The sequence below is a fragment of the Poromitra crassiceps genome, assembly GCF_964638095.1.
Source record: "Poromitra crassiceps genome assembly, chromosome: 3".
NCBI lineage: Eukaryota > Metazoa > Chordata > Actinopteri > Beryciformes > Melamphaidae > Poromitra > Poromitra crassiceps.
This window is the reverse complement of record NC_139625.1, coordinates 55,226,375-55,250,793: the sequence shown is the minus strand read 5'-3', so window position 1 is coordinate 55,250,793 and position 24,419 is coordinate 55,226,375. Positions and strand designations below refer to the sequence as shown.

At 44.1% G+C, this 24,419-nt stretch overlaps 1 protein-coding gene across 1 annotated transcript in view; it reads right to left on the bottom strand.

Moving 5' to 3' along the window:
• The window catches only part of LOC310773165 (1-phosphatidylinositol 4,5-bisphosphate phosphodiesterase gamma-2-like), a gene marked incomplete at its 5' end in the record, with an annotated part of 98,751 nt that overhangs the window by 9,782 nt on the left and 64,550 nt on the right, over window positions 1–24,419 (bottom strand). The window contains 4 exons of the mRNA XM_083633075.1: window positions 5,330–5,548; window positions 17,935–18,091; window positions 21,084–21,229; window positions 21,872–21,929. Of these exons, the coding sequence (XP_083489201.1) occupies window positions 5,330–5,548; window positions 17,935–18,091; window positions 21,084–21,229; window positions 21,872–21,929 (580 nt within the window). The remainder of the gene's footprint in view (window positions 1–5,329; window positions 5,549–17,934; window positions 18,092–21,083; window positions 21,230–21,871; window positions 21,930–24,419) is intronic.

Here is a 24,419-nt window from a genome sequence, read left to right as displayed (position 1 = left end):
ATACTTTATTTGGTTCCACAAATTACATTTCATAAACAGGGAAACAAATATATCAGGGTCAATTAATACTGAGCACTTATGGATACACATAGCACCTCCTTCTCCACACTGCTAGACTGCCAATAATTGCTGCGACAGAGCAATATTTGACAGTTTGTTTGGCTCTTGCTTTTGTCAGGCCAGCAATCTGCAGGCCTCTCATGGTGCATTTTTGTACATGTCCCAGGCTTCCAAATATAACCACACTGTATCTACAGGTATAACCTAGGCTCGTGATGGTCTCGAGTAGTGGTTGGTATTTTATATATTTGTCTTGGAATGCCTGGTCCATGTACAGGTCAAAGACACAGCCTACCTCTAGCATCAGCACCTGCTTATGGCTGGTGTCAACAAAAACAGCGTCGGGTGTATTGGGGATATTAGCAAAGACATCACAGGCAGACCCAAACCACTCTGGTACCACTCTACTGTGCTTATACAGTACTGCACTAGCAGGCATGATGTTATGGACTGCATCAGACACAATATTTACAATACGGTCATGGCGAGCTATGTACAGTTGTTTGTATGCATGACATCCATTCTTTATGTGTGCTGTGGATTCTAGATGGTACTGTGAATCTGGATGGTTCAAACAAAATGGATTGTGAGTGTGGGGGTACCAGGTAGACAGATTATATTTCGTGGGTAGCACTTGCAGTCTCGCTTTGATGGCAAACTTTAGAATGTCCTCACCAACCGCAGCGTTCTTAAGAACTGAGTGTGAGACTGAATGGTCAGCAAATCCTAGACACGCTAGTTTCCCCTGCAGTCTAAGTCCACACCAGTGCTGCCTGACCTCAGCCTGCTTTGCATTAATCAGGACTCTCCTAGCTGACTCTGTGGTCAGTCTGCTGTGACCAGTTCATCGGAGACAGGGACTTCAGTTGCTCATTCATTCCCTGTCTACTGATGTAGGCCTTCTGGTGGGGGGAGATAATTCCTGTGTCCACCAGCCAGGGCAGGATGCGGCTGAGAAGGCACTTCATAAAAACTTCATAAATAGTGGGGAGTAATGAGATGTCACGCCAAGTGGAAGGGTCATCAGGAATATTGTCTTTTTTTGGTATTCTGTGAATGAGGGCACCTTTCCAGGAGTCAGGCACTTTCTCATTGATCAGGCAGGCATTGAAAATATCAGTAAGAGTTTGTGTTGACCATAGGTGTAGTGCTAATGTAACGCGGGGGAACGGCGTTCCCACACTTCTCCAAGGGGTGTTTTGTGCATTATTATTTACGACAGCATGAAGAAGAGTGCTACTGCGATGCGTTATTATGGGACCCACCACGGTTCTTCCCAAGGAAGAAAAACAACAAACACCTGAATAATGTCATGGGCAAACTGGAGGAGTGCAGAAACGCCCGTTGAGCCGTGGGTGGCGGCAGTACAAATCAATTGGCAACTTTGATGATATTTCATCTGCGCATTGAAACCGTGGTCTCCCCCTGTGCGTAATTGGGCAGTGCCAGCTCACCTGATCCAGCCGCTTTGATCTCTGTTACAGCTCCCGATTCGTAGCTACAAGCTGATATGAACTTATATTGCTACAATTAACGCATTAACAGTGTGTAACAGAATACATTCAGTGTGCAACAGAATAGCCTACATTCTGACTGTGTGTTATGGAACGCATCTACCAGCGCCCACAACGCCAACTGGGCCAATTTAGAGAAAGCGTGTTAAAGCAGAATACGGGACTATCTGGAGAAAACAAAACAAATGAACAATCTGAGCTGGCAATGTTCTTTTGTTGTGGAATGCGCAGTGCATGGAGACTTGCACGGCTGCCTTAATCGAATAGAGGTGAGCATTGCTTCTTTGTGAAGAAGGAATGGAAAATGATCTCAATTTGGCCATACCAGTGATAATTATAATAATTTTGAGCATATTATGCATCATAATGTATTATTTTATTTCATGGCCAGATGTGGCCTTTCTTATCTCATATAGCCTATAGTGCAAGTCGAGCTGTTTATGTGCTTTTGTCCCATGCGTGATGCCCTCACGCTGCCTATGATTTTGACACTGAACATTTGTTTCACAAGCGAAAATAATTTTTTTCGGGGCACCGTTAATGAAATCGCCGGGCTGGGCGCAGTGTTTGTGATGTGGGAGATCCGAGCTGTCAAGAGGCAGAGCTGTCAAAAGGGAATAAAATACTCGCTCCTGGCCAATCCCGGAGCTTGACTGCCACGTAGGCGGGCACAGGGCATGGTTTTGCCGGAACCGCGGTGTGGGTTCCATAATAACGCGTATTTGCGTGCGGGGGGGGAGGGGGGGGGGGGTTGTTGGGACCTGTGCGTGTGCCAGGGGAGGGGAGTGTTCCCCATAGTGCGTTCCCCCACTTCTCCAGATAGCACTACACCTCTGGTGTTGACGTGGGCCTGGTGGCTCTCAACGTCTCATAAATTACTCCATCAGATCCACTTGCCTTGTTATTGGGTAGGGAGGACAGAATTGAATCCACCTCATCTGTTGTAAACGGATGGGTGTTTGGGAAATAGCCTGGCTCTATTTTGTCAATGAAGTTGTACCAGGGGGGCGTGGCCAGATTTGGAGTGGCAGCTCTCGGTACACTTTGACATTTAGCTTTGTAATAGTTATACACTTTGGATGTGTCACTAACCGTGGGGGGAGTTTCAGGAAAGCAGCTATTGTTCAGAATGATATCGATTGCCTTTGATTTGTGATGTTGCCAGAGGTATGTCAGCTTATTCCTGGAAACTTTCTTTTCTTGTCGAGTTGTCTCAGTTCCAGAGGAGCGCAGCGCCGGTTGTATTCTCTCTCGGATGAAGCAGAGTTGTGTTTCTATCCAAGTGGTCACCGAGTCAGATGTAATCTTCTCCGGAAAATCGACAAGGATGGGAAACTTCTTCAAGATCCTGGCGACATATTTCAGCATCTGGAATCCATACAGACGTCCATTGCGCTGAGTCGCGGAAAATATTCCATTCTTGAAGAACGCGCTGATCAGAATGGACACCAGCCTGCCCCACTTCTCTGCGCCACCGGGGGTGACAGCAAAGGTAGATCTTGCTTGGAGCAGTTTTGTATCCAGTGTCTTTCTGTACGCTCTCTCATCGCTTTGGAAAGTAATCCATTCATAATCCGACATGGGCCGCACATACTGCTGGAAGTCGACAGTTGCGCCTCCCGTCTCAGCCACTGGGGCTGGATCGTGGACGTTCAGCTGTTGTCTGTAGACTCTGCCGGTAGTCAGGGCTTGTTTAAAAGCCAATCTTAGCGTGGTAACAAGGCACATATTGCACCAGAAGCACCCAGTACATCTTAGGGCGGGTTCACACCAGCCTTGTTTAGTCCGGTCTATCGGACCTTTCCCCTTTAGTACGGTCCATAGGGTCGGTGTGAACGCTCCTACTCGAACTCTGGTGCAGACTAAAAACCGCGCTCTGGTTCGCCTGTGAGAGGTGGTCTCGGTCCGCTCTCAAGCGAACTCTGGAGCGGCCCATTTCTGGTGTGAACCCCACCCAGACTAGTCGGAGGAAGCACGTGGTTTTTTGTGTTGATTTTTTTGGTTATTTCCTGTTTTGGAAGCTCCCACTGAAGAAGAAGCTGCTTGCTAGCTGTAGCAGTTAGCTAGCTTATCTCGTCTCGTTACCAGCGACATCACAAACAGACACAAATGACTAGTGGCAGGGTTTGTTTACTTTTGCCCAGACAAATTGTATGGCCAATCCACCTTATTTTTGGCGGCCATGATGCACCATGATGCTTCCTTCTGCTGTCCTCTTCCCCCGTTACGTCTAGCTTGACACAACCATAGACTGTAAAAAGGGACACAACACAGCGCGTCTATGTACCCATCTGTAAACGTTGCAGCTGAGCTGATAAATGCCGACTTGTTCAACGAGCAACAGGTTAGCGGATGTGATAGAAAACATTATTAGGCTACATTCCCAAAACTAGTGTTATTTTGTAACGAGCAAACTTTTAACGTCGGAGTTCAACAAGGAAATGCGATGCGAGGAGGCACCGGGAGGCACGCGCTGCAGTGCAGATTACCCCGCTAGCCAGGTGCTTCTCGCTCATACAGTGCAGAGTACTATCCAGGCAGCGTCAAGCCAACAAGCGTAAACACACAGCTGCTCACGTTCTAGTCCAGATATTGCTTCCAGAATTATTTTACAGCGGAGCCTCACAAAAATAGTGTGGATAATAGAACGAGATTTCTGCCCACGTGACTTTGGTTCGTGTGGGCAGAACTAGTGGATTTTGGCCTTGTGAACGCAAACCGAACCAGCTGAAAAACGAAACAATGTATCATCCTCTTCTCTGGCCCGAACCAAGGACCCAGACTTTCTGGTGTGAACCCGACCTTAGATCCCTACTACATTAACGATGGCAGTTACAACGGGCGTGTGTGTGCTTAAATGTTAGAAATGATGAGCGCCGGCGTCTCACCCCTCACTGACAGCGGCCATGCACACACACACACACACACAGACACAGTAGCGATGTGCAGTCGCAGCAAGTCTCTCTCTCTCCCTCTCCGAGCAACGAACACACACACACACACACACACACACACACACTCGTGCACGAGTGCTGTGTTCGACACACAGCACTCGATCTCTTTCTCCGTTTCCCTCCCCCCCTCTGTCTCGCGCTCTCTCTCTCTCTCGGAAAACCTGCTGCAGACGGGACACGCCCACACAGTCCGCGGGAGAAAATACACTCTAAAAAATAATTGATTCTCATGAGTTTTGCCATGACTGTCAAACCTAAACTTTGCGACGTTCATCATCGTTCAAATTTGGCTGGTGGCTTATTAACATAGGGTCCTGTGATGTGATGAACTCAAAATGCTAAATAATAAAGAAATATTTCTGGTTTCCAGGGACTTTAAGTAATTATTTAGCACTAGTCTTTATGTGAATTGTGCTAAATACTGGTGTAAATAGAGGTCTTTTGGGCTGAAAGGGCTTCAGAACATTATGCTCCCCAATCTGTTTGGAGTCATTTTATGGTACTTCTGCCCCTCCACACACACGTTTGGGAACTCTAAAGAATAATTTACCATTCACTTCAGTTGTGTTGGAGAAGGCTGACATGGAGCTGCGCTACATAGCCTACCTGCGTGTTATGTGGACATACAATCTTCACCAATGTTCACTTCTCGACTGACATGAGGAGTAAATGACAACAGTTTTATTTTTGGATGAACTATTCCTTTAAGGTCGGCTAGACCTAAAATAAGCATGGAATCAGTTGTTAAAGATTTTTTTCCCGTTTGGTCATGTAGGCTACTTCATGACCTCATCGACTTACCTCCTGTCTGGAAGTTGAGCGCCACCATGTGGCAGCCACTGGCCCACGGGGGGTAAGGGTCATAGTTGGACGAATCCACACGATCATGGCCTTTAGGGTAGACTCGACTCAAGGCCTTACGGTTGTACTGCAGGATGTAATGGATGAACAGGTTCTCTTCCCTACTCTTCCCTCGCAACTTATCCTCCCCAAAGGAGCGGACCTCTTCGTATGTGTAGTCTGCACAAAGATAGGTGAAGGGATTGATCATAATATCTAACACTTGGATTTATATGGCAAGTGTGTATAGAGCTCAACAGTCACGTGACATTTCTTGCCCCGGAAGTAAGTTTTCCATTCATTTCTCCATAGACATAAAAAAAAATCCTTATATAAAATATTAAATATAACGAGTTTTAAGGGTGGAACCAAGCAAAACCGTGACCTACTGAATCGTGAGTGACATTTCATTTGGAGCAAAAACAAAAAATAAAGAAAAAAAATTAAATTTTCTCCCCGTTATTTTTTTTTAAGTACTGGACGGACAAACCCGTCTTTATTTGGACGGCTGTGGCTCCGGAGGTAGAGCGGGTCGTCCACTAATCAGAAGGCAGGTGGTTCGATCCCCGGCTCCTCCAGTTCGCATGTCGAAGTGTCTTTGGGCAAGACACTGAACCCCAAATTGCTCCCGATGGCAGCACCCTGCGTGGCAGCTGGCCGCCTTCGGTGTGTGAATGGGTGAATGTAGGCACATTGTAAAGCGTTTTGGCATAAAAGCGCTATATAAATGCAGTCCATTTATTTGTCACACCACAACACATGCATGTGGCCATGCCACACACACACACACACACACACACACTCATGCCGATGGTGGCCGGTGAAATAGAGAGGCAAAGTGAACGTCACTTCCTGCTTCAGCACTGTACCAGAGATTTTCTTCCGCAATTTATTTTCCCATAGACATTTCGTAAAATGCTTATAAAAAGAGTTTTACTTGGTCAAACCAAACGGTTCAGCTATATTTAGAATCGGGAGAGACCATAGAACTCGGACCAAAACGTAAAAAAGCAACATAAAACAATGATTTTCTTTAAACACGCAATTGTTTACGTTTTGTCAGAGTTACATTTTATGCGATCTCTCCTGTTTCTAAATCTATCTGTACCGTACCTGGTACAAATGACGTATTAATACATCATTAAAAAGTCGTATTTGGAAAAGGAACTTCAAAAACATCCATTAAACAGTCTATTTCAAAATGGAATTACGAATATGGATTCATGGATTCACGATTGACACTGTTTGGCTGGGGACAAAGAGCAAAAAGTGTCATGTTAAAACGAAATGGTTTTCCAAACGGTTTTTTGAATTAGTTTTGAAATAGTGACTTCAAATACAATTACAAATGGTTATTTCGAATAGGAATAAGGAAATTATGTATTAAATGATGTTTTAAATGATGTATTCGTAATTCCATTTTGAAATACACTGTTTAAATGATGTTTTAAATGATGTATTCGTAATTCCATTTTGAAATACACTCTTTAATGGATGTTTTTGAAGTTCCTTTTCCAAATACGACTTTTTAATGATGTATTAATACGTCATTTGTGAATTCTTTTTGAAATTACTCTTTTTAATTGTACGATTAGATAATTATTAAAGGAACACTCTATTCATTAGCTTAAGACTCTCCAGGGCCTACAAGGTATGTCAAATTTAAAATTAAAGTACATGTCTAATTTGCATTGTTTTACAGTTTTTCTAGGCTAAGGCCAAAAGTGTCATGCAATGGGTAAATGGCATTTCCAATCGTTATTTCGAATCAGGGATTTAATATAGTGACTTCAAATACAATTCCAAATGGTTATTTCGAATAGGAATAAGGAAACAATGTATTAAATGATGTTTTAAATGATGTATTCGTAATTCCATTTTGAAATACACTGTTTAATGGATGTTTTTGAAGTTCCTTTTCCAAATACGACTTTTTAATGGTGTAATAATACGTCATTTGTGAATCCTTTTTGAAATTACTCTTTTTAATTGTATGATTGGATAATTATTAAGGGGACACTCTATTCATTAGCGTAAGACTCTCCTGGTCCTCCATAGCGCACTTCCCTAGTACGGTGTCCCTAACGTTCACCCGTGAACGCGAACAGTCATTCACTGGAATGATCTACATCCCCTTCCTTTAGTTTGTGCCTCCTCTATAAAACAAAGAACATGGGTTAGCCATTAACATGTGGCAAAAGCAAAACAGTTGTGTTATAATTCGGGCAGCATTCGTTACTGAGGAATTAAAGTATGTGGCAGTTTGAAAGACAAAATTGCTATTGACAATAACAATTAATGGTACTTTCAGTGAGCACAATAAAGCAATTTATAAGGTGAACTCAGTGCATACAAACAACGCTTATCTGCTTTTTCTTTTCATCCCTTTTTTTTTTTAACTAGCATTCTTTCAGACCAAAAACAGTAGAGTCCAGTGCAAATGTCTTTTTCTTCATTTTTTTTTTTTTTTAGTCCCCGGCCTATGAAAAGTCACTGCTCATATCTCGGATTTGGCCTGCAAGTGCAACCCGAGCGTGTTACATACGGCACATTACCGACCTCGGTAGGAGAGGGAGAGTGCCCCGTGGGCCTCGGCTGCCCGCTGGTCATCATCGTCGTCGTCGGCTGCGGCGTGGCGGGGAGACTGTCTGGCGCGGCTGGGCTGGAATGTTGACGGTCGAGGTCGCCAGGGTTGACCTGCGGTGGCGGTGGCTCGGCAACTGGGAGGATGTGGCGGCGGTTTCTCCTGTATGTCCCCCCGTCGGACTGGATGATGTAGGATCGCGGTTCCTTGCATACCTCCTTCACGGTGCCCAGGCGGTCGTGCCCCTTGGTGGTTTGCATCCTGATCACCTGTCCCTCTGTAAGCGGCCGTAGTGGGTGACTTGACGCATCGTAGTAGCGCTTCTGGGTGAGTCTCTTGTTCGTGAGTTGGGCAGCGATCTGTTGGGCGTTTTTTAAGGCTGGCTCCAACAGTTTGGTGCTGACAGGGAGAGCTGAGCGTGTCTGACGGGACATCAGGCGCTGGGCAGGTGAGCCCAATGTTTGATCGCGGGGATGTTCCTCATGTTCAGGAGATTGAGGAACACATCAGTCCCGTCTCGGTGAGATTTTTCCATAAGCTGTTTGGCGCTGCAGACTGCCCTCTCTGCCAGCCCGTTCGACTGTGGATACTCAGGGCTGCTGGTGACATGGATGAAGTCCCACTGGTCGGCAAAGTCCCTGAAGCGCTGGCTTGTATACTGTCGGCCATTATCAGAGATGAGGGTGTGCGGCGCACCGTGAACAGAGAAATGTCTTTTCAGCTTGGTGATCACAGCCGCTGATGTTGCGGAGGAGATCACTTTCATACCACCCTGAGTACGAGTCCACCAGCACCTGGTACTGTTGACCATGCCACTCAAACAGGTCTGTGGCCACGGTAGACCACGGCAAGGCTGGAACTGGGTGTGGCTGAAGAGGTTCCTTTTGCTGGTGCGATCTGGTGCTATTGCAGACTGCACATGAGAGCAGTTCCTCCATGATGTCATTGTTCATCGTGGGCCAAAAAAACGTACTCTTGGCCCTGCGCCTGGTTGAGTCGGAACCTGGGTGGCCCCTGTGCATGATACTGATGTATTCTCGATGCAGAGAGTGCGGAATGACAGCTTTGTGGCCCTTGACGACTACTCCATCCTCAACTGCTAACTCGTCCCTGTGGGAGAAAAATGGACGAATAGCAGGGCAGACACCATGTGCTTTGGTGGGCCATCCACGTTGGATGACTGAGATGAGGACTTGTACCACCTCATCCTCTGCTGTGCGTGACCGGAGCTCGTCTAGCCGGGAGGTTGAGATGTAGCTGACAGACATAACCTCAAACATGTCCTTCTCAGATGGGTCTTGCGAGGTGGATGTGTTCGGGGCCCATGACAGGGTATCGGCCAGGTACATGTGTTTACCTTTCTTGTACACCAGAGTGATGTCATAACCAGAGTTGGGGGTAACGCGTTACGCGCTACTGTAGTGTAAGGCACTACTGTACCTAAGTGCAGTAATCACATTACAGTTACTAATCAAATGCTTACCTCGTTACATGCGTACTAGCAACATAAGTATAGAGAGAAAAGATCTCCGTTTTAATAGCAGATCCTGTGTCCCATCAGACGGGTCATTTAACTGCACAGCAGAATCAATCATGGTGCCAATATTTCAACTTTGTATTAGCATGCAGAACAGCACTATTAGTCGACAGATAGCTTATCAGATAACTAACATCATGCATATAGAACAAGAAATCATTTTAACCTCCAAAACACATTGACAAACAAACGACACAAAAACACAGTACCCCCAGGGCATGCTGGGAACTCCGCCCACTTTCCTCTTCCACAAGTTAAATTTCCCAGAAGGCTTTGCATAACTTTTTACACTCTGTTTTACAATTAAATCAGGCTAAAGAGTGTTAGATATAAATAATATGTATTTTAACACAACATGCAATTCTGGAATATCTGAATATTGGACAAAATTAAATTAAATGTAAACGTAAACCATAAGAGAAACCCACATACAGCGATGGGGTCTGTAAATACCCCTTGTAAATACAACGTGTTCTAGTGAAGTGGGCGCAGTGCGTATGTTCCGTAATAGTCTGCCAGCAATCTGCCAAAAAGCGCCGTCTTCTACAACAAGTTTTTGTTGCGCGGGAGGACAAGAATGTGACACTGCAAACGCCCTGGACAGAAGCAGCTAGCTACGGTAGCCTACGACATAAACCTCTCAAAGCATCTGCAGTGGAAACATGCTAACACAAAGCTGGTTGCAGACCCAAGCTGAGTCGCCTGCCTCGACCCCAAGCAAGCAGCAAAAGCTTTCTTTTCACCAGGTAACATCAAAATCAGAGATGGACAGGCGTGTTGCCTCCTTCTACATGGTAGAGGAAATGTTGCCAGTTTCAACAGTAGAATGAAATCGCCATTTTTCAGAAACATATTGAGCAAAATACAGATGGCAGGGAATGGACAGCCACCATCAGACAGGAAACGTTTTGAAACCTACCTTATTACCATAGAGATTTGTGCTAATATATGGGCATATATGTAAGGATTAATGTTGTATTGTTAACTGGCAAATTACGTGACAATGCATCTCAGGCGATGTTACGGAGTAACACAAAAGTAATGTAACGAGTAGTGTAACGAATTACTTTCTCCAGGGAGTAATCAAGTAAAGTAAGGCATTACTTTTTTTGAAAGTAATGTGTAATGTGTAATATATTACTTTTTTGAGTAACGGACCCCAACTCTGGTCGTAACTCTGCAACTGTAGTAGCATCCTCTGTAGTCGGGCAGGAGCTGTGTGAATCGGCTTTTTCATGATCGTGACGAGGGGCTGGTGGTCAGTCTCTACAACCGTGGGCTTCCCATATACATAGTCCTTGAACTTGGTGCATGCAAACACAACCGCCAAGAGCTCCTTTTCTATTTGGGCGTAGCGGGTCTCGGTGTCTGTGAGCGTGCGGGACGCATAAGCGACCGGTCCCTCCCCCTGCAAACACGCAGCACCAAGTCCATAACACGATGCGTCACAGGTCAGTGTGACTGGCTTCTTCACGTCATAATATGACAAAACTGGCGGGCTGGAGAGACATGACTTGAGATGGTCGAACGCCTGCTGGTGCTGTGGAAACCAACACCATGCAGTGTCTTTGTGTGTCAGCTGTCTCAGAGGTGTTGCCATCTCACTCAGGTTTGGGATGAACTTCCCAAGATAGGTCACCATGCCGAGGAAACGCTGCAGCGCTGTAACATCCTGAGGAACACGAATGTCGGTGATCGCCATCGTTTTGGCGGGGTCGGCCTTGAGGCCCTCCTTTGTGAAGATGTGACCCACGTAGCAGACCTGGTCCAGGCGAAACTTGCATTTGGCAGGGTTTAATTTGAGGTTTATCTCTCGTGCGCGGTCGAGCACCATCTTCAGGTTAGCATCGTGTTCTGCAACATCACGGCCCCCGATGAGGATGTCGTCCACAATGATTGCGCACGGATACCCTGCAAACAATTGTTCCATTGTGCGCTGGAACACCTCGCTCGCTGAGCTTATGCCGAAAGGCATGCGGAGAAACCTGTATCGCCCAAACGGCGTGCTGAACGTGGTCAATATTGATGATTTGTGATCAAGCCGTATCTGCCAGAATGAACTTTTTGCATCCAACACAGAAAACACTGTTGCGTCTGGCATCTGGGTTGCAACTTCCTCCACGCCTGCGCATAGGATAGTGGGGTCGTTTCAGGGCAGTGTTGAGGTCTTTCGGATTAATGCACAGCCTGATTTCTCGTTTGTCCTTTTTGTGTGTTGCCACCATGGATGAAACCCAGTCCGTGGGCTCAGAGACTGGCGTTCTGACAGCTTTGGCTTGCATGCTGTCGAGCTCGGCTTTGACCCATTCCTGCATCGCCACGGGGATACGGTGTGCCGGACGAACCACAGGTTGTATGTCCGGATCGAGTGTCATGGAGTATGTGGTTGGGAGCTCACCGAGTTCATCATTAAACACGTCTTCGTACTGTGTGAGGATTTGTTTGGTCAAGTCAGCACTGTTCTCGGTGCTGACCTGGTGAACGTGCAGGCTCATTGTGACTATTCCCATACGTACGCATGCACGAAATCCCAGTAGCGGCAGTACATCCCGGTCTACTAAGAAAAAAGGAAGCATGTGACACTGTCCATTTAGACAACAAGGCAGCGTGACTATGCCTATAGTCCCGATTTTGCTGCCTCCATATGCTACCAGGTTGATATCATTATGGCACGTCACTGGCTGCTCGCCACTAGCCAGCTGTTTGAAAGTGTTCTGTGACATCACATTACATTTAGCCCCCGTATCAACCTTCATTTCAATGGGATTTTCATGTACGTGCAGCGTGACAAATCTTTCATCTTGCCCCTCAGTGTGAGGATTTACACTGTCGAAAAATGATAGAGGTCCGCACACTGTATAATGCTCCCGAAGTGGATTTATTAAAAGCACAACGTTTCGGACGTCACGTCCTTCATCAAGGTGCAAATCATTGCACCTTGATGAAGGACGTGACGTCCCGAAACGTTGTGCTTTTAATAAATCCACTTCGGGAGCATTATACAGTGTGCGGACCTCTATCATTTTTCTTAAGTTATCTCATTTGGTCCAGCACCAGTCTACTAGGATGTGCGCGCATTCCACTTTTTTCAGGATTTACACTGTCAACACACCTGTCAGGCCCGACACCATCCACGTAGAAAGTGTCATCACTGCAGCCGGGCTGTTCTGGCTCCAACTGGTGCACCGACCTCCTGAAGTCCCTGTATTCACTGCCTTGGCCACTGGGTGCATCCCTCCTATATTCAGTGCCTTGGCCACTGGGCATGGACCTGCAACACTTAAGGTCCTTACACACCGAGCACGTTTTTTTCGTGTGATTAATTTGCACGTCAATAATATTTTCCGAACCTATATCAGTCAATGCAACCGTGCATACCGACGGTGAAGTTTCGCTGAGCGTTATTGCGGTGTTTATTTTTTCGAACCACGGTCGATTTTTCAGAAATTCGCTTCCGACGTGTACACATCTGTGGCTGTGATTGACAGGTGGGTCAAAACTGGCATCGTAATTTCGTGCCGTATATTCGCATCGCTCTTGATGTGTAAGGACCTTTACTGAAGTGATTCCATTTTTTACAGTTACGGCATTGTTGCCCAAAGGCAGGACATCTGTCTCTCTGTGCACCGTGATTGTTCCCACAGTTGCTGCAGTTGGCAATGGACTTTGTGTCATTTCTGTTCATTTGGGTCCTGTACCTTGAGCGCCCCCCACTGAAGCTTGGCTGAAGCACATCAACGTTGGTGGCTGTTTGAGGCTTGGCTAGAGCTTTGCTGTTCTCCTCAGTCATCTCATGTATGCGGCAGATTGAAACGGCTTTGGCCAGGGTTAAGTCACTGTCACGTAGTAGCGCCTTCCTTATGCTGTCATTGTTGATGCCACATACTATTCTGTCACAGACGAGTTCATCAGTTAACACTCCAAAATGACAGCTCTTAGCCTTGATCCTCAAATCACTGATGTACGACTCAATAGTCTCACCTTGTCTCTGATTCCTTGAGTGAAACTTGTGTCTCTCCAAGGTTTTGTTGTGTAGAGGGTTACACACTTCTCCAAATTTCCGTTTCAGGCACTCGGGGTCCTCCCTGGATTCAGCTTCAACGATGACCGCTCCACCATCGCCTGGCGCCCTCACCTCTGCTGCATAGACAAACGAACGCTCCCGTTCTATGGCCTCCGGTCCTGCAAGATTGAGGAGGATGTATGCCTTTGTCTTGGGAGGCTTGTCATAGTGCGCCGCTGCGATGAAGATATCGTATTCTTGTTCAAAAACTCGCCAATTTTCGGCGATATTCCCGTCGAATTCATTTTGTGTTTTCATGTACGCTATATGAGGAACCAAGATTGTCTCTATTTCAGTTAATGCAAAATAAGAAACCAGAACTATTTTGGTCAGGAGATGATGCGAAGTTGGAATGGTTGTTCAGAGATGAAGTCCTCAGTTTGGCCAGGTTTATTGGGAGGGCTTGGAAACTCAGAATGGAGAAGCTGTTCATCTGAATATATAACTCTGTCTTGTTTATGTTTGAGCGTTTTGTAGCTTGTTCGTTGATTTGTTTGTATTGTTGAACTTGAATGATTTGTGTCTTGTAAGCCCAGACGGGCTGGGCACCTTGAATATGGTGCATGACACAGAAATAAAAATCTATCTATCTATCTATCTATCTATCTATCTATCTATCTATCTATCTATCTATCTATCTATCTATCTATCTACAAGGGGTTCGGGTCTGCGAAACCCGTCCATCGTCGCCTTGCTAACGTGCTCTCGGCAAAAAAACAGCAATAAAAAATAGCGCACCGAATGAACTCACAGGCGAGAGATTCGTGCCGTCTTCTGACACCATGTTGAGAGCACAAATCACACCATTGCTTTAACTCCAGGGGTAGTTTATTTCAGTGCCGGTGGTGAACATGAAAACATACATACGGACTAGTCATCAGCTAATGCTAGCCTGTGTATCTGAGCAGGAGCTACATGTAACACTCACACCTACATACTGCCATGCAGCCCCGCGCACTTCCCTAGTACGGTGTCCCTAACGTTCACCCGTGAACGCGAACAGTCATTCACTAGAATGATCTACAGCTCTCTATCTGCATTTATCCCATCCAGGCTTGTCCTTCCTACGGGGGACAGCCAAGGGCAGTGGGCAGCTTTCTTAAGGTGTATTCACACCTATCTCGTTTGGAGCAGTTGAGAGAGCATTTTCCCCCTTGGTGCGGTTTGTTTGGGGGAGTGTGAACACAGCAATCGCACTCGGATGCGGGACAAAACAAGCGGACCGAGATCGCCAAGAAAGGGTGGTCTTGGTCCGCTTTAAACGAACTCTGCTGCGGTTCGTTTGTGGTGAGAACGTGATCCGACCTCGATCCGCCACAACTGCAGGAAACAGTGCGCATTTTTGGATAAACCAGCTGCCGTAGTCAGCTGCGCTGTGCGTAATGTCCTGAAGAACGAGCATTTTTATCGTTTAAAAACATTTTCATTCAGATCCTGTTTTGGCGACTTGTGACTTGCATGGATAAACTTTGGGGGATTTTTGGCTCATCACATCAGCAGTTTGAACTCAATCAACTTACCTCTGGTCTCCATTCAATAAATGAAAACAAGTCGTGGTAATCAGAGCCAGCCTTCTTTGTGATAAGATTGTCTGGTTCAATCAGACAATCAGACTGATTGCATGTCTTCCTCGAAATGTCCATTATTATTAAATTATTTATTAATATTTTATTCCTGACAGGACAGGTGTTCATATAGCCTATGTCTCGGCTAATCCTCGTCTCCGTGATAGTAGCCTAATAGCAGAATTTGCGAGGGGACCATCTTCACTGGCAGTAGCGGCTGGTGCATTTTTGTCCAGGGAGGGCAGGAGGGCTATACCAAATATAGGCCTGGACAATGGGGTTGAAATCAATATGATAATCATAAGGATTCTTCTCAATATCAATATCATATGTTTCACGTATGCAAAATCAGTGTTCATCTCATTGAACTGAATGGTGATGTCAAACAAACCTTATATTTTCAAATAATATTCCTGCCATACCTCATTTGATCAGTTTTTAAGTAACATTTGCTTGTCATCATCAATTTAGACAGCAAAAATGTCACCATTAAAATAACTTCATATCATCACGATGATTCCACTGAAAGACAACAATAATAGGCTATTGAATTATCGTCCACTCCAGCCCTAAATCAAGCAAGTAGTAACGGACGTTACTAGCTACTAGAAACGTCTGAAAAACACCGAGTGTATTTTCTTCCTCTGTCTGTAGCCTGTTGTTTAATGGCGAGCTCAGGGTGATCTGGTCCAAGCTCTTTCACTCGATGCTTCTCCTGTAAAGTCCGTCTCTCAAACATCGTCGTTTTGAGTGACTTCACAGAATTTTCTTTCTCCATTCTTGCAAAACGTCTTTTGTGTTTTATGGCAGTTGAAAACCAACTTCTTTGCTTCGCGCGCGTGCTGCAGGAAGACAACAAAGCCGTCTGTGTGGGACTGCTACTAGTGTTTATATATACTGCGTCGCTACCCATCTACATAGCCTAGCCTACGTCACGACACTCACTTTACCTGACCCCACCTCCACCTGGTCGCTAGATACACGCGCCCAGAGCCCTCCCAAATCCCTTTGTTTTTGAGAGTGAACAGTGCATGTGCAACTTCACAGATCCTGATACTCTAATGATCTGCACTGGTGTAAACCGGAAGTAAACCGGAAGTCCCCGGACGGCGTCTGTGGCAATTCGGTGCAAGAAAATATTGACCCAAAAACAGTACACATGTACATAATTATGAATCTACATATTTATTGCAGATTATATACTCACTATCTAATATTCACCTCGCTCATAATTTTTTTAAATATATATAACGTTTTATTTCCCATGTGGATACAGTAGGTGGGGCGGCGCCCTGGCGCCCTCTAGTGGCCGGCTGCCACTGTTCACTGGTCGTCACTGGTCAGATGATCTTCTGCATGCTTTTAGTGCTGGTCTATACTGATATTGTATGGAGGAACCCCACGGGAGCACGGGGAGAACATGCAAACTCCACACAGAAAGGCCCTTTTGACGATCGGTAGCCCACCAGTAGGCCACTGAAGACATGCATGACATAATTTTTTTGGTTTTGCTACAAATTAAATGTTTTATGGTCACTCACGAGGTGAGGTGATGGTCATGGGTTAGCTTGCTTCAAGTCTTAAATTATATAAGGATTTTTATGCCTCGGGTTAGGGTTGGGTTAGCGATAGCAAGGCCGGAGGCATTATGGATCCGGGTTGTCCGTCCGTCCGCCATTTTCAAGCTTGTTAACACGATATCTCAGGAATGCCTTGACGGAATTTCATCAGATTTGCCATAAACATCGACTTGGACTCAAGCATGAACTGATTAGATTTTGGTGGTCAAAGGTCAAAGGTCAAGGTCACTGTGACCTCTCGAACGCCATTTACAAGCTTGTTAACGCGATATCTCAGGAATGCCTTGACAGAATTTCATCAAATTTGCCTCAAACATCGACTTGGACTCAAGCATGAACTGACTAGATTTTGGTGGTCAAAGGTCAAGGTCACTGTGACCTCTCGAACGCCATTTTCAAGCTTGTTAACGCGATATCTCAGGAATGCCTTGACGGAGTTTTATCAAATTGGCCTCAAACATCGACTTAAGGATGAACTGATTCGATTTTCGTGGTCTAAGGTCAAGGTCACTGTGACCTCACAAATGCCATTCCCAAGTTCGTTAAAGCGTTATCTCAAGAACGGCTTCATGGAATTTCTTCCAATTTGGCTCAAACGTCGACTTGGGCGCAAGGATGAACGGATTACATTTTGGTGGTCAAAGGTCAAGGTCACTGTGACCTCACAAATGCCATTCCCAAGTTCGTTAAAGCGTTATCTCAAGAACGGCTTCATGGAATTTCTTCCAATTTGGCTCAAACGTCGACTTGGGCGCAAGGATGAACAGATTACATTTTGGTGGTCAAAGGTCAAGGTCACTGTGACCTCTCCAACGCCATTTTCAAGCTTGTTAACGCCATATCTCAGGAATGCCTTGACGGAATTTCTTCCAATTTGCCCTGAAATGGCGATTTGGACTCAAGAATGAACTAATGGCGGAGGCATAAGTCCGCGGTGCGGTCATTCTAGTTTGAAATGTCTATGGAGAAAATGAATGGGTCACGTGATTGTTGAGCTCTATAATAGACAGAAGCAAAAAATGGGAAAAAAAGGAAAAAGTATTCCACCAAAATATTACATTTTGTGCCTTTGGGTAACTAGAATGCCATCAGTATGTGTATGCTTGCACGCACACTTCTTGTGTGTCTGTGTGTGTGTGTGTGTGTGTGTGTGTGTGTGTGTGTGTGTGTGTGTGTGTGTGTGTGTGTGTGTGTGTGTGTGTGTGTGTATGTGTGCGCGCATGCGTGCACGCTGTACCATGGCAGTCCTGAGGCTTCCAGGTTTTGGACTGACAATAGACCACCAGCTTTGACATCTCCTCAGCAACCTTGTCATCCTCCTTGTCATCCTGATCGTTCTGCTGTTGCTTTCCCTTAGCAACTTCATCCTTCTCCTGATCCTTCTGCTGTTGCTTCTGTGATTGAATGGGGGAGAGGGGGCACACACACACTTCCTATTTGCATGGTAACACTTGTCACTTCTGAGTGACTCAGTGAGTCCACTGGGAGATCTGAGTCACACATGTGCACTTGCTGACTGTCAACCCAAACTCAGTCTCGTTTTACATGTTAGCTGGTAGCTAGCTTTGGTGAAACGAAGTAGTAGTATCCAGTTATGGACTTATATTCATCACCACTAGCTTTGGTCAACATATGATTGGAAATGAAGTAGTATCCAGCCAGGGAATTATATCTATGACCAGTTTATCCACATTATCATTACTTTATATCACCACTTTGGGTTGTTTGCTAATGGGTTTGTTTGCTACATGAGTTAGCTAGCGAACTCGCTATTATTAATCATTATTAATATAAAATGGCTATGGCAACATAAAAGCTGTAGCTGGCTAATGAGTCCGCATCAACTGTAGGCTAATGCTATTCAAGTGTGAAACGATTACATTTGTCTTTCCAATTGAAGATGCACATTCATTTGTGGTAGTGATCTAATGGCTAATAGCTACCGGTAAATGGAGGTCTGTGCTAGGAACCGCGACTCACATCTACAACTCGGGCAGTGACCGTGCACAAACTGCACATGCACGACTCAGATCTCTCAGCGACTCTGACAGTCTGCCGTCCTAAATCCTGATTTAGTTGCACTCTTTCCTGTAATTTTTTACGTTTTATTTATGGCCTATAGGCATTGTCTGCAAAAAGTGGCAAGAAGGCATGGTCGAGCCAAATCGGGGCATGTATCGAAGTGTTTGGAAGCTCACAGGACTTTCTAATATGGCTCCAGATTATCTGAGCAGGACAGGATTAAATGATCCTTTCTACAAGCAGACGGAGGCCTAGTAGATGAAAAGAGGAGAGCAGGGAGAGAAGTCTTAGAAATTAGGTTTTTTCAATGGCCACCCATGGGGGCATGTCAGACCCGTCCCCATAGAGAGGCAAAGTGAACATCACTTCCTGCTTCAGCACTGTACCAGAGATTTTCTTCCGCAATTTATTTTCATACAGACATTTCGTAAAATGCTTATACAAATTGTTTTACTTGGTCAAACCTGTTAACATAGTAGACTTATACCTTTTGTCTACTTGCGCAGCGGGAAGGTGAATATTCTCAAAGTTCATAAAGATCGCACAGATAGACGGTTGTCTTTCTTTAGCCAGCTCGGCGTGGTTTATTTTGGTGGAACAAATTGCTGCTGCTCTCTTCGGAGTCAGTCAGCCAAGAGAGAGAGGGGGCGTGGCTCGCCTCCCAATATTCAGGGTAGTGACATCACAATCATGCGACTGTACATTGACAATACCCAGCGCAACAGCGCTTCCTCCTGGATAAAGTGAGTAGTTGCAACTACTCCCATAAACACAGTTTAAGGTACACAGTGACACATGTAGTCATACAATATACATATCTGTCATATGTCAACAAAACCAAATGGTTCAACTATATTTAGAATTGGGAGAGACCCTAGAACATTTCACTCAGACCAAAACTAAAAAACAAACATAAAAAAAATATTTTCTTTAAACCCACATTTTACGTTTTGCTCAGAGTGAAATGTTATGCGATCTTTCCTGCTTCTAAATATATCTGTACTGTTTGGTTTAAACAAGTAACGCTATTTTTACAAGCATTTTACGAAATGTCTATGGGAAAATAAATGGCGGATGAAAATCTCTGGTACAATGCTGAAGCAGGAAGTCAAGATCCACTTTGGCTCTCTATTATCCATACTGCCAGTATACCATGACTCTGACATTAGCTGCCCAGTAGTAACTTCCTCCCTAGGTTTCTGGAGATGGCTTTTTGAAATTCTATGTGCCTTATATCCCCAGATGAAGGGCATGATGATAGAATCAATTAACTTAAACATTTAGCAAGGAAACCATTTTGACAGCATTCACACGGCCAATTAAAGAAAGAGGTAATGTTCTCCATTTCTCTATGTTCTTCTTCAGTTTGTCGAGCTTTTCCATGAAGTTGATTTTATAGGGGTCCACTGGTTTTTTCCATATTTTAATGCCCAGATATTTTATATAATCATAAGGTTATTTTGAACTGTGTACTGGCCAGGAATGTTGGGTCCAAATCAGCAGTTATTGATATGAGCTCACTTTTTTGCCAGTTAATGGTATAACCTGAGACTTCTCCAAAGAAGTTAATAAGCCGAAGTAGGTATGGGATTGATTGCTCTGGGTCAGATACAAAGAGGGCAATGTCATCGGGATATAGGGAAATCTTATGATCAACTCCACCCAGTGTTATCGGTCTAATGAGGCCGTGCTCTCTTATGCTGATTGCCAGGGGTTCGATGGCTAACGCAAAGAGAAGTGGCAAGAGAGGACATCCCTGCCGTGTTCCCCTTTTGGAGGGGGAGGGGAGGTGATCTATTCTGATTTGTGAGGATGGAGATAAATTCTATGCATTTATTTAATCTATTTGCCAGTATTTTAGTGGAAATCTTAAAATCTAAGTTAAGCATGGCCGGTATGAGGAGGGATTAGTTTAATCTCTATCCGGTTTCAGCATGAGAGAAATATTGGCATCATACCAGGTAGAGTTACCTGAGCCACACATTTCTTGTAGAACTCGATGCTAAAACCATCTGGACCAGGGTTTTTTCCATTTTGTATTGATCTAATAGGCTCCATGATTTCTGCTGAGGACAGTTCTGATTTCAGGGCCTCGCAAGAGGTGTTTTTCCTGTCAGTTTCTACTGTAAACTATCAAATAAAAACAAAAAATGCCACACAAGTTTTATTTAAGTGTAGCCAACGATGTAGTGGCTAAATAACAGGGTGAGTAAAGTATGACCTCCAATAGAAACAAACATCAATTCAGGAAAATATGAATTCATGCATTTTTTTCTTTTAAAAGATGTGACAGTTTAATATACATTATGAATCTGTCATGAAAATGTATAAAGGTGGGTTCACCCTCCACCATGAGATACTAGCCTCTTGTTTCCATGCGATGCCCAAGGCCACATGGTACCATGCCCACAGCTCCTTCTGAGAGTCTGCTGCCAAGTCAAGCTGCAGACTGTCGTCCTCCATGTCCTGCAGGTTCAACACGTAGTCCTTCCCATTTTTACCGTTCTTCACTGGAACCAGAGAAGAGAGGAAAGTAGGAACTGTGAGAGAAGGTGAAGAGCGGTGCGTGACTCAACTCTGCTGGCCCTAAAAGTATGACTGAATCACTACACAAAACCTATTTGTGCTGAAGCAGCATCATCATGGAGCCATATGCCAAACCACATACGCCAAAACACAAGTGTATTGTGAACTTTCATTCTAGTCTCTCATGATTGAATACTGGTAATGTGCTGCATGTGTGAAATGTATCGGGCGAAATAATTAAAAAGACAGCACATTTCAAAAGTAACGCAAATGTACTTTTACTTGAGTACTTTTAAATAGGCTACTTTTTACTCTTACTTGAGTAATTTCCTGGACTAGTACATTTACTTGTACTTATTCTTGACATAACTTTCACTAAAGTAACAATACTTGTACTTGATTTTTCTAGGATTTGTCAGTACCCTTTCTACCTCTGACTTGGTGGCTTTTTTCTTTCTTTCTTTTTTTTGTAATATTTATTATTTTTTTGTATTCAGATTACGTTGCCGAGCAGCTGAAGTAGATTATGATGAGAAGTCGAGTTTGAAATAAAGTAAAACCTGAAAGATATTTGAATGGATGCTGGATGTCAAACATACAATAGTATAAAACACAGATATACTCACATATTTTGATTTTGCACTTGGAGATGTCCACAATGCCCAGTGGGTTGCCTTTCATCTCCTGTGGCACAAACACATCATGAGAGGTCACTCTCTTCTAGTGTATATTGTGTTGTGTAAACTTGTGTTGTGTTGTAAGACTAAACAAGATGGGCAAAAATAATGTATTCCGCTCTTCTATTTAGGTTAGACTTTATCATTATTTTATTATTTTATTATTTTTTTAGGGGGACCAAATTTTAAGGGGGACAAAATGTCCCCATGTCCCCCTGCTTCCAGCGCCCCTGAAGGATGGATGAGGTTTGTGAAAGCGGGAGAGAAAATGAATGGCACAAAAATGTATGGTAACACTATACTGTATAGTGCAGATTATTACATCTGGAAAATTACATCCAATTTAATACCATGTTATTAAGCACTTTTTTTGCACATTGTGTTTATTTTATCAAACATCATTCACCACAAGTAAAGTGATCCCATGTTCATAAAGAGTCAACAAACATTCCTTTTGCTGTTCTACCTTCCTGGGATCTTCATCCTCCTCCTCGGATTTCTCTGCGTAGTACAGCTTGTCATCCTTGATCAGACAGTGGTGCTTGTACCACCGCTGGGGAGAAATTAAAATTCAGACATTTAACACATTCAAGTATGCATTAAAATTTGGTGCAGCTCCGCCTACATACATGGAGGTTTGTAGAAGGGTTCAGAAGGATAAAGTGTGATTGAAGGCAACTTGCTTTTTTTCTGATTTCTGATATTTTGCCAAATTCTACACACATCATACAGTAGGCTACATCTCTTGTAAAAGCAAAAACAATTTTTGCAAAACTCCGGGATGCGGAAAGGTTCATGGCACCTGTCGCAAGCGCAAATTAGAGCCATGCCAAAATCATCTGCGCCCCAAAATGCCTGTGCAAACGGGATTTGGGCGGTCTTAACTACCAGAATTATTCACAGGCGTGGCCAGGCAAGGCTGGGCATTACGTCAATCAAAACCAATCAGATTCCCGTCTCGCAATGGCTGTTTGCGCGAGGCTGCCTCGCCGAGGCATGCAATATGCTGTAATTCTCTCCATGCGTAATAGAGTGTACTTACTCGTGCGAGGACAGAGAGAGCTTATTGACAGATCGTCTGTGGTGCCAATGACCCTCCGGGTGGTTATGAAGGTAAATAGCCTATGTCCATTGTCCAACAAGTTTTCTCAATTCATTTCCCTCTTTGCGATGTGATAAAAGTTTCTCAGTGAGTTATAGTTGTTTGCCTCACTGAATTATCTGCTAATACCCAATTTTCGCAGCATAATTTGATGTCTAGGCTGTGCGTAATGACATCTCCAAAAGGAATTCTACTTTGCACTGCGCTTCGCGGAGATTACGGGTGCGCTCCGAAAGCGCGAGGTATTTGTGCGTAAAAGGTCATTTTCAAAGCTCTTAGCGCAAAGTAATTGCGCGCTGCTGACGATAGGGTAATGCCATCTATCAACACATTTTACCGCTGAAACGCCTGCTTTGGCTTGTGGCTGCCAATACCCAGTACAATTATCACAGGCATGCGCTTGTGTCCGCCCCCAATTTGCATTGCGCACAGCGTTAAACGAGCGCAAATGCTAAATTAGCCCTTTGGGAAGATAGAGGCCAGAGTCTGCTGTCCTCCAGCAATGGCTTCCAGAGTGATAGGGGAACAAGAATCCATAACCTTATGCATAAAGGATCATACACATTAAGGATCATAGTCACTGATGTAGATTTTTTTAAAGTGACATTAGCTTTATTTACATAATCAATAGCTATAAAGCAGATACACATAGTTATTAGTTATTAATACATAATTACACACACACACACACACACACACACACAGAGATGGGCGAAAATACATCATAAAGTATTTTGATACAAATTACAAATACTTGCTCAAAAAATGTATCACAATACAAATACAAAATACCTGTCTGAAAATGTATTTGAGATACAAATACGTATTTTGTATTTTGAAAATACATGAAAATACATTTTATAAAAACTTATAAAGAGCTGCAACGATTAGTCAATTCATAGATGAATTGCCAAATATTCAATTAATTGCCTATTTTGATGATCTATTAATCATTTAGAGACATTTCTTTAAGGAAAATGTCCTAATTCTCTGATTTCAGCTATTCAAAAGTGAAATTTTCTGGTTTCCTTAGACAGTAAATCCTCTCTTTAGTCCTCTGTCACAGTATGTGTACTCCCTAACACACTGCAGTTCTTCCATTTTAGTTTTAGTTGTTTTTCAGTAGAACTAATTTCTCCTTCAGCTCAGCTGTTAATCACCTTCTGTGAGGGCTTTTGACTTAAAGGCAGCATTTCTGCATGTTAACCTCAAGTTTTGGAACTTTGACTATGTTTAGCCATAGATATCTGACATCATAACACAATATATAAATAACTGAAATAGGTAAAAGGCATAGTAGGTCCCCTTTAAACAACTTCACATTCACCACCATATCAGTAACTTGTCGTCACAGTATTTATTTAACGTGCAAACATATTTATACAACTAGAAAAT